The 10295-nt window shown below is 48.8% G+C and overlaps 1 protein-coding gene across 1 annotated transcript; it reads left to right on the forward strand.

The window, feature by feature from the left end:
• Positions 1-3183: 3183 nt before the first annotated feature.
• Positions 3184-6178, forward strand: LOC136467884 (subtilisin-like protease SBT1.4). The gene has a single exon (XM_066466692.1). It carries the CDS (start codon positions 3209-3211, stop codon positions 5546-5548), a length of 2340 nt encoding a protein of 779 aa, XP_066322789.1. The 5' UTR covers positions 3184-3208; the 3' UTR covers positions 5549-6178.
• The last annotated feature ends 4117 nt before the right edge of the window (positions 6179-10295 follow it).

Raw genomic sequence — 10295 nt, forward strand, 5'->3', positions numbered from 1 at the left:
CATCTCTCGTATATAAATGTCCATTATGTGAATACTCCACCATGTCATTAAATTAATCTGTGTTTCCTCTATAACTCGAATAACATTGCTATGTTCTGCTGTTATAATCAATTGAGGTAATATTCTACTACTGTAATAAAATAATATAACAAATGGCTTAAGAATGTTGTAAGCTTATTTCTCTTATTTATGATCCTGATGAAAATATGAATTTTCAAGTTCTTCCTTGGGGTGTGCTTGATGGAACTACGTAGTTTAGTGTCCTCTCTTGAGTACTTAGTGTCTAATGGAAGACAAGTACTCCTGGAAGATATTAGATTAGGTGGTTCTGTCACACTAATGGCTAGAGGGGGGTGAATAGCCTATAAAAATTTCTACAACAATACTAAGCAAAGCGGTTAGATAATTATGAGGCGAAGCAAATGTTGCGCTAGCCTACAACAAAATACAAGCCACCTACCACAATTCTAGTTTCTATAGTCTCTAAGCACACAAAGGCTACGTCGCTACACTAAGTTAGTGAGCTCTCAAAGACTAACTAAAGAGCCTCACTAACCACACTAGACCGACACAAGCTAGCTCTCAAAACTAGTTACACTAAAGAGCTTAGCTACACTAGGAAAGTAAATACACGAGAGGGATAGAGGGTTATACCACCGTGTCGAGGAATGAACTAATCACAAGATGAAGCCAATCAATCACAATAGAATCCCGGTGGCAAGAGATGACACAATGATTTTTCACCGAGGTTCACTTGCTTGCCGACAAGCTAGTCCTCGTTGTGGCGATTCACTCACTTGGAGGTTCATGCGCTAATAGGCATCACACGCCTAAACCGCAATCGGGTGTCGCACAACCAACACAAGATGAGGATCACACAAGCCACGAGTAATCCACTAGAGTACTTTTGGCTCTCCGCCGGGGAAAGGTCAAGAACCCCTCACAATCACCATGATCGAAGCCTGAGACAAGCACCTTCCTCCACTCGACAATCCTCACTGCACCAAGCCGTCTAGGTGGCGGCAACCACCAAGAGTAACAAACGAATCCTGCAGTGAAACACAATCACCAAGTGCCTCTAGATGCAATCACTCAAGCAATACACTTGGATTCACTCCCAATCTCACAAAAATGATGAATCAATGATGGATATAAGTGGGAGGGCTTTGGCTAATCTCACAAGGTTGCTATGTCAATACAAATAGCCAAGAGAGTGAGCTAGAGCTGGACAAACACCTTATATAGGCGTCCCCTCAAAATAGAGTCGTTGGCTCACTGTCAGTGCTGAATTCGGGGCGACCAAATGCACAGGTCTAACCGATCGGAAGCACAACCCCTAGCGTCCGGTCACTTGATGTCGTCCACGTGCCCCCCACTTTAAACCACGTTCATCGATCTCCAACGGTCGAAATCCAGTGCCCTCATGGTTAAGTGACGATCGAACGCGGCGCTAGGCAGGACCGCACATGCCGGTGCCAGCCCTACCCACGCGCGAGCCCGCGCCACCAAGTACTGACCGGACATGCCGCACCCCGTGGCTTCCCGGCATCAGGTCATTTCCAGTAAGCATCTAGAGACAATTTTCCACGATCGGACGTGTCCGATCAGGAACAATCGGACTCAACTAGCGTCCGCTCTTCGTTAGCCTCGCAATGCACCGCTACGTCACCTATGACCAGACGCAGGCCCTACGCGTCCGGTCACATTCACTTTGCAGAGTCCGGTCGCAAACCAGACAGAGCCCAAGCGCGCCACCTTCTCTAAAATTGACCGGACGCTCTACCACTTTGTCCGGTCATTTCGATAGCAGCGTTCGGTCACTGAAAATCAGTGCCTCCACTTCACCAACTTCTTCACCATTGCTCAAATGTGCTAACCACCAAGTGTTTCACCTTGTGCACGTGTGTTAACATATTTTCACAAATATTTTCAAGGGTGTTAGCACTCACTAGAATCTAAATGCATATGCAATGAGTTAGAATATCTAGTGGCACTTTGATTACGGCATTTCACAATGAGTTTTACCCCTCTTAATAGTACGGCTATCTATCCTAAATGTGATCACACCCACTTGGTGTCTTGATCACCAAAACATAAAAGCTCCTATCAAGTTTCACCTTTGCCTTGAGCTTTTTTGTTTTTCTCTTTCTTCTTTTCCAAGTCTAAGTACCTTGATCATCACCATGCCATCACCATCATCATGATCTTCATATGCTCCATCACTTGGAATGTGCCACCTATCTCATAATCACTAGAGCAATAGGTTAGCACTTAAGGTTTCATCAATTCACCAAAACCAAACTAGAGCTCGACGAAGGTGTCGGTGGAGGTGGTGTTGGTGTAGATGCCGAAGGTGTTGGTGAAGTTCCTTTGGCCGAAGGACAGAGAAGTCGTGTGAAAATAAACCTAAAAGAACAAAGCGTCTAAGTTTTTTCTAAATACGACATATAAGTAGAGCACCCAATGTTGTGTATAAAAGAACAAAGAGTCCAAGTTTTTTTTCTAAAAGAAAAAGAAACATCTCACGATCATGTCATAAACACACTCTAGGCTTCTTTGACTACACATGTATCTATCTCAATTCACGTGTGTTAGAGTTAGTTAGGATCAAAATTAGTTAATTTTTACCCTAAATCTATATAAATTGAGATGAATACAAATACAGACAAATAAAACCTTATCGGTCTACTTTCAAAGCCCAAGCCATGATTTCTTCCACGCTATGCCTAGAGTACCACCATTACTGCTGGTAAATTCTAAAGAATTACGTATAGCTAACAACAATGGTCATGGAAGTTCCAAGTCCACATCTCACATCAATTCTAATAATTTCAAAAGGAAACAAGAGAACAGTGTCCCTGTCGAAAAGCTTGGGCGCATCACGCAACAGCTTGAAATATCTACTGTACAACTGCTCTTGCTTGCGAGTAGTGAGTGTAATATAATGCCTTTACCATGTACCTTGCATTAAGACGTGTCCACGTGCATACGCAAAAACACCCACCAAGACATTCCACGTTTCCACCGATGACAATGACTCAATGAGGCAGCGACAGCGAAGGTAAGGTAGAGCAAGCGGCCACTCCAAAGTCCAAACTCTCCTCGACAGCGTGGCCAATCCAAGGTCCACACATAGCCCGGGCCCACACTTGTTTTTATTATGATACTGTTATCCCAAACCAACCCCCTCCAATCTGCTCCGAGCACCATGGCGAGGATCAGGGGCCCGAGCCTCATCGTCCTGCTCGCTCTCGCCGTCCTCGCCGCCGTCGCAGCCGCCGAGGCGCGCGCGCAGTCCACATACATCATCCACCTCGCGCCAAACCACCCGGCGCTGTCCGCCGCGCGCGCCAACGGCGGCGGCGAGGCGGTCCTCCGCCGCCTCCTCCCGCGCCGCCTGCGCGCGCCGAGGCCGCGCGTGCTCTACTCCTACCAGCACGCTGCCACGGGCATCGCCGCGCAGCTCACGCCCGAGCAGGCCGCGCACGCCGCAGCCGCGGAGGGCGTCCTGGCCGTGTACCCCGACAAGGCGCGGCAGCTGCACACCACCCACACCCCGTCGTTCCTAGGCCTGACCGAGACCGCCGGGCTCCTCCCAGCCGCGGCGGGAGGCGCGTCGTCTGCCGTCGTCGGAGTGCTCGACACCGGGCTCTACCCCATCGGCCGGGGCTCGTTCGCGGCAGCTGCTGGGCTCGGCCCGCCGCCCGCGTCCTTCTCCGGAGGATGCGTCTCCGCGGTCTCCTTCAACGCGTCCGCTTACTGCAACAGCAAGCTCATCGGCGCCAAGTTCTTCTACAAGGGGTACGAGGCTGGTCTCCGCCAACCCATTGATGAGACCAAGGAGTCCAAGTCACCGCTGGACACTGAGGGCCATGGCACGCACACCGCCTCCACGGCGGCTGGCTCGCCTGTGCCCGGCGCCGGGTTCTTCGACTACGCCAAGGGGCAGGCCGTGGGCATGGACCCCGGCGCGCGCATCGCGGCGTACAAGATCTGCTGGGCGTCCGGATGCTACGACTCCGACATCCTCGCCGCCATGGACGAGGCCGTCGCCGACGGCGTCGACGTCATCTCGCTCTCCGTCGGCGCCAACGGGTACGCCCCTCGCTTCTACACCGATTCCATCGCCATCGGCGCTTTCCACGCGGTGCGCAAGGGCATCGTCGTCTCCTGCTCCGCCGGCAACTCCGGCCCCGGCGAGTACACCGCCGTCAACATTGCGCCGTGGATATTGACCGTCGGCGCGTCCACCATCGACCGCGAGTTCCCCGCCGATGTGGTTCTTGGTGACGGCCGCGTCTTTGGCGGCGTGTCTCTGTACGCCGGTGACCCCCTGGACTCCACTCAGCTGCCGCTGGTGTTCGCCGGGGACTGTGGTTCCCGCCTGTGCCTGATAGGCGAGCTCGACCCGAAGAAGGTGGCCGGCAAGATCGTGCTCTGTCTGCGTGGTAACAACGCTCGCGTCGAGAAAGGAGCGGCAGTCAAGCTCGCCGGTGGGGTCGGAATGATCCTCGCCAACACCGAGGACAGCGGCGAGGAGCTAATCGCCGACTCCCACCTCGTGTCGGCGACTATGGTCGGGCAGAAGTTCGGCGACAAGATCAGGTACTACGTCCAGACGGACCCGTCGCCGACGGCGACCATCGTGTTCCGCGGCACGGTCATCGGCAAGTCGCCGTCCGCGCCGCAAGTGGCGGCGTTCTCGAGTCGAGGCCCCAACTACCGCGCGCCGGAGATCATCAAGCCCGACGTCATCGCCCCCGGCGTCAACATACTCGCGGCGTGGACCGGCGTCGCCTCCCCCACCGACCTGGACATCGACACGAGGCGCGTCGAGTTCAACATCATCTCCGGGACGTCCATGTCCTGCCCGCACGTGAGCGGCCTCGCCGCGCTGCTCCGCCAGGCGCACCCGGAGTGGAGCCCCGCCGCGATCAAGTCGGCGCTCATGACCACGGCGTACAACCTGGACAACTCCGGGAAGACCATCAAGGACCTCGCGACGGGCGAGGAGTCGACGCCGTTCGTCCGTGGCGCCGGCCACGTTGACCCCAACGCCGCCCTCGACCCGGGCCTGGTGTACGACGCCCGCACCGACGACTACGTCGCCTTCCTCTGCACGCTCGGGTACTCTCCGTCGTTGATCTCCATCTTCACACAGGACGCGTCGGTCGCCCACTGCTCGAGGAAATTCGCTCGCCCCGGCGACCTCAACTACCCTGCCTTCGTCGCCGTCTTCTCCTCCTACCAAGATTCAGTCACCTACCGCCGGGTGGTGCGCAACGTCGGCAGCAACTCCAGCGCGGTGTACCAGCCCAAGATTGTCAGCCCGTCCGGCGTGGATGTCACGGTGAGCCCGAGCAAGCTCGCGTTCGACGGGAAGCAGCAGAGCCTGGGCTACGAGATCACCATCGCGGTGTCAGGCAACCCGGTGATCGTGGACGCCAGCTACTCGTTCGGGTCCATCACCTGGAGCGACGGCGCGCACGACGTCACGAGCCCCATTGCCGTGACCTGGCCGTCCAACGGTGGAGCAGCTGCCATGTAGACTGCTGCTGTTGCTACTGGCTACTGCTGTGGGCAGAAGAACAGGGCTATCAGATCCGAGATCTCCACGCATCCTGCCTGCCTGCCATGCCATAGTTTACTCGACTGAACCACGGAATAATTCAGCTGCCGCTACCATGGCTGTGTGGACCAATGGACCATGCTTGCAGCTCTCTTTTCATCTAGGCCCATGTTTAGTTACTCCTAAACTCCCAACTTTGACACTATACAAAAAGAAGATTTCTCGTCACATCAAATTTACGGTACATGCATAGAATATTAAAAGTAGACGAAATTAAAAACTAATTGCACAGTTTGGTTGTACTTTACGAGACGAATATTTTGAGCCTAATTAGTCAACGGTTGGATAATTATTACTAAATACAAACGAAATGCTACAGTAGAAAATCTGACACTATATAAACTTTGCACGTCCAAATCCTGGCCAACTAAACGCGCCCTAGGAGTAGGTTGGTTGGAGTAGTGTATGTGATTGGCTGTTTGCAACTTGCAAGGCAGCGAGGGTGCCATTATGGCCGATGGCGATTGATGAACATGTATAAACAAGTTTGTAATGACTGGAATGATCATTGTGCCATCTTTTTTTTGTATGCTGGCATGTTTATAGCTCGATGCTTTGTGTATGTCACATGTGTACGCATGCTAAGAGGCAAGCATGGCTATGGTGTTAGAAAATTTAGGCATTTTCATTATCAGTTTAATCTAGAAATATAACATCAGCAGGTTTGTGACAGCATATATGTATATGTGTATATTTCTTATGAACGCTATAACATGCATAAATGACATACTGATTGATACAGTAAGAATACAAAATACAGTAATCACAGAGATTAGACTATACCCAGCGGAGGGTCCCATGCCGAGGGCATCGGAGGCTCCATTCGCACTAGTCGACATAGTGCGTTGCTCGAAGTCACGGACCACAATCGATGCAGGAAGACGTTCGCAGTGCAGTCCCACGAATGGATCACCAGGAAGATGACGCCTTGACATTCCAGGGAGAGGACGGATCCAAGAGCGATCTCCAGAAAGAAAATGGAAGAGCAGTCGCGGATCACTCCCCAAAAACCTAATCGCCGCTTACCCCGTGCATGATTCTCAGGCGGACGAGGGTTCCGAAGGCACCTGCTCTCCCGCTCCTCCGCGCGCGCAGAGGTACGGGACAAGGAAATCAGAATGCTGCTGATATGTGGTTCTCTCGGGAGTTGTTTCGGAAGATGGGGTTTGGACTGACGGAAGACAGGATATATGGCTGCTGACGGGGAAGAGAAGACGAAGGCAACGGAGAATCCCAGAAGACGGGAAGCGGAAGCGGAAGGGACGGTAACTGACGCAGTCAGTTCGCCTCCACCATTAAGGAGCGAAACTCCCATGATAATGTGGATTGAAGTGGCAAAAGACTGGCCACGCCCGCCCGCTCGCTCGCCGCCCGCTTGCCTCGCCACGCCCACGGCACAGCCCGAGCGGCGGCAGCGGCGACGCGCGCGCGCGTGTGGCACGCCTTTATCCTTTTCTCAGCTTCTCAATTTAGATGAATAATTTTCAACCATATAAGCTGAGTCAGCGTTCAGTCAAAATCTCGTATGGTATTAAACCATACAACACTTAATGTTACGCACCATAGAGTTTTATTTAAGTATTAAATATTATATGGGCCAAGCCCATATTATATCCAACAATCTCCACCAAACTCTAGGGTTTGTAACAAAGTAGTCTTAGAACCACATTTCTTTTATATACCAGTGTTTCGATGGAGACTGTTAAGTTGAACATCCATCTAGAACAATAGTTTCACTCAGTCACAACTGAACAATGGACTGTCTTGAATTGACAGTTTTGTATGAGGTGAATGTCACTAAAGTCCTTAGCTGATACTGGGCAGCAAAAGACATCCCCTCTATTTGAAGCATATAAGTCATACTTCAGTGCATTTCATGAGTATTTAGAGATCACCCAAATCTCATAGACTGTGACCAGCAGTCTGACTCATATAGGTGTGTTCCTCAAAAGATGTTCTGTAGGACAACATCTTTGCTTTGACAAGCCACTTGGAACACATTAAGGCAAAAGCCAGCCTGCCTTACAGAAAGGAAAGATATGCATCCAAAATGAGTCTTACTAAGGATCTTTCCTCATAATTTACTACTAGCTTATTTCACCGTCCTACTTCACGGGATCTCCGATCACATAGAACATGTTACCACTATAGTAAATTTTAAGTGGGTCTCAAATTCATCTCTCTCGATGCACTTTCTATCACATTGCGTGACAGACCCTTAGTGAACTGGTCTGCCAGATTGTTAGACATGTGGACATAGTCCAATGCTATTACTCCGGAGTTTCTCAATTTTATGACAGATTTTAGTCGTCTCTTAACATGCCTTGTGGACTTCATGTTATCCTTAGAACTGTTAACCTTTGTAATCATAGTCTAGTTATCGCAGTTCATAAAAATAGCCGGTATAGTTTTTTTCAACAACTGGTAAATCTATAAGGAGATCATGAAGCCACTCAGCCTCAGATCCAGCAGTGTCTAATGCTGTGAGTTCTGCTTCCATTGTAGACTTCGTTAAGATAGTCTGCTTGCAAGACTTTCAGAAAACAGCGCCACCTCCAAGCGAAAACACATATCCACTTGTGGCATAAAGCTCATCAGCATCAGAAATCCAGTTGGCATCACAGTAGCCTTTTAGCACTTTTGGATGTCCGGTATAACAAATACCATAGCTCATGGTCCCTTTTAGGTAGCGCATTACTCTCTCAAGAGCACGCCAGTGATCATCTCCCGGGTTTGACACAAACCGGCTCAGCTTGCATACTACAAATGAGATGTCAGGCCTTGTTGCACTAGCAAGATACATGAACGAACCAATGATCTGGGAATATCTCAATTGATCCCTTGCTATTCTTTGATTTTTTCTCAATAGCACACTAGGGTCATAAGGTGTAGGAGCAGGTGCACAGTCACTGAACCCAAAGCGACTCAGCACCTTTTCCACATAGTGGGTTTGTAACAGAGTTATCCTACCATCACCTTCTCTTAGAAGCTTGATATTAAGAATAACATCAGCCTCTCCCAAATCTTTCATCTCAAAATTATTAGTTAAAAATCCCTTCACCTCTTCGATCACTTTGAGGCTGGATCCAAAGATCAGTATGTCATCAACATATAAACACAAAATGACTCCTTCACCCCCACCATATCGATAGTACACATATTTGTCAGCTTCATTCACAACAAAACCAGCAGATGTTAAAGTTCTGTCGAACTTCTCATGACATTGCTTAGGAGCTTGTTTTAGGCCATATAATAACTTTAATAATTTACACACTTTGCCTTCTTGACCATTTGCCACAAACCCATCCGGCTGATCCATATAGATCTCCTCCTCTAACTCTCCGTTTAGGAAAGCTATCTTAACATCCATTTGATGAACGATAAGACCATAAGAGGCTGCCAGAGAAAGCAAAACTCGAATTATGGTCAATCGGGCAATCGGTGAATAAATATCAAAGAAATCATCACCTTCCTTTTGAGTATAACCCTTGGCCACAAGCCTTGCCTTGTACCTCTCAATATTACCATCAGGCCTAAGCTTTTTCTTGAACACCCATTTGCATCCTATAGGCTTGCACCCATAGGGACGATCAACAATTTTCCAAGTTTCATTAGACATAACAGAATCCATCTCACTCCGTACTGCTTCCTTCCATAAGTCAGCATCAGGAGAGGAATATGCCTCTTCAATGGTGTTTGGTGTGTCATCCACAAGGTACACAATATAGTCATCACCAAAAGACTTTGCAGTCCGCTGTCTCTTACTTTTCCTGATGACTATAGTGTCATCCTCCTCAGGATTTTTCACATAGGGTTTCTCAATTTGTTCTATCGGAGTAAAATTTTCATATTCATGGGGAATTATAAATTCATGACTAGCTATGCTAGGTGTATTTTTCATGGGAAACTTATTCTAAAAAAATATAGCGTCTCTAGATTCTATGATTGTATCAACAGCCATCTCAGGAACACTAGAGTTTATAATTAAAAATCTATAACCCACACTGTGAATAGCATAACCAAGAAAAACACCATCAACAGTCTTTGGTCCAAGCTTTCGCTTTTTGTTTATTGGCACATTCACCTTTGTCAAACAACCCCAAGTTCGCAGGTAAGAGAGATTTAATCTCTTCTCCCATTCCTCGAATGGTGTAATTTCTTTGTTCTTTGTGGGCACTCTATTCAGGACATGACATGCTGTCAAAATAGCCTCACCCCACCATTCCTTAGATAGTCCCGTAGTCTCCAACATGGCATTAACCAAATCAGTTAGAGTGCGGTTCTTTCTCTCTGCAATCCCATTGGACTGTGGTGAGTATGGTGGCATCCTCTCATGAATAATTCCATGCACCGCGCAAAACTCAGAAAAATCATTTGAGAAATATTCTCCCCCATGATCGGACCGTAAACACTTGATTTTCTTCTCAAGTTGATTTTCTACCTTAGCTTTATAGACTTTAAAATAATGCAACGCTTCATCTTTAGTTTTTAATAAATACATGTAGCAAAATCTAGTGCAATCATCTATAAATGTCATGAAGTATCGTCTACCGCCTTTAGTCAATTCGCCATTCATTTCGCATAAATCAGAATGAACGAGTTCTAATGGTGTCAAGTTCCTCGCCTCAGCAGCCTTGTGAGGCTTGCGCGGTTGCTTTGATTGCAC

This window comes from Miscanthus floridulus, chromosome 7 (genome assembly GCF_019320115.1).
Source record: "Miscanthus floridulus cultivar M001 chromosome 7, ASM1932011v1, whole genome shotgun sequence".
Classification (NCBI taxonomy): Eukaryota; Viridiplantae; Streptophyta; class Magnoliopsida; order Poales; family Poaceae; genus Miscanthus; species Miscanthus floridulus.

What these genes read in the sequence shown, in the direction of transcription:
- LOC136467884 (XM_066466692.1), top strand. Translation starts at nt 3,209, where the DNA reads ATGGCGAGGATCAGGGGCCCGAGCCTCATCGTCCTGCTCGCTCTCGCC.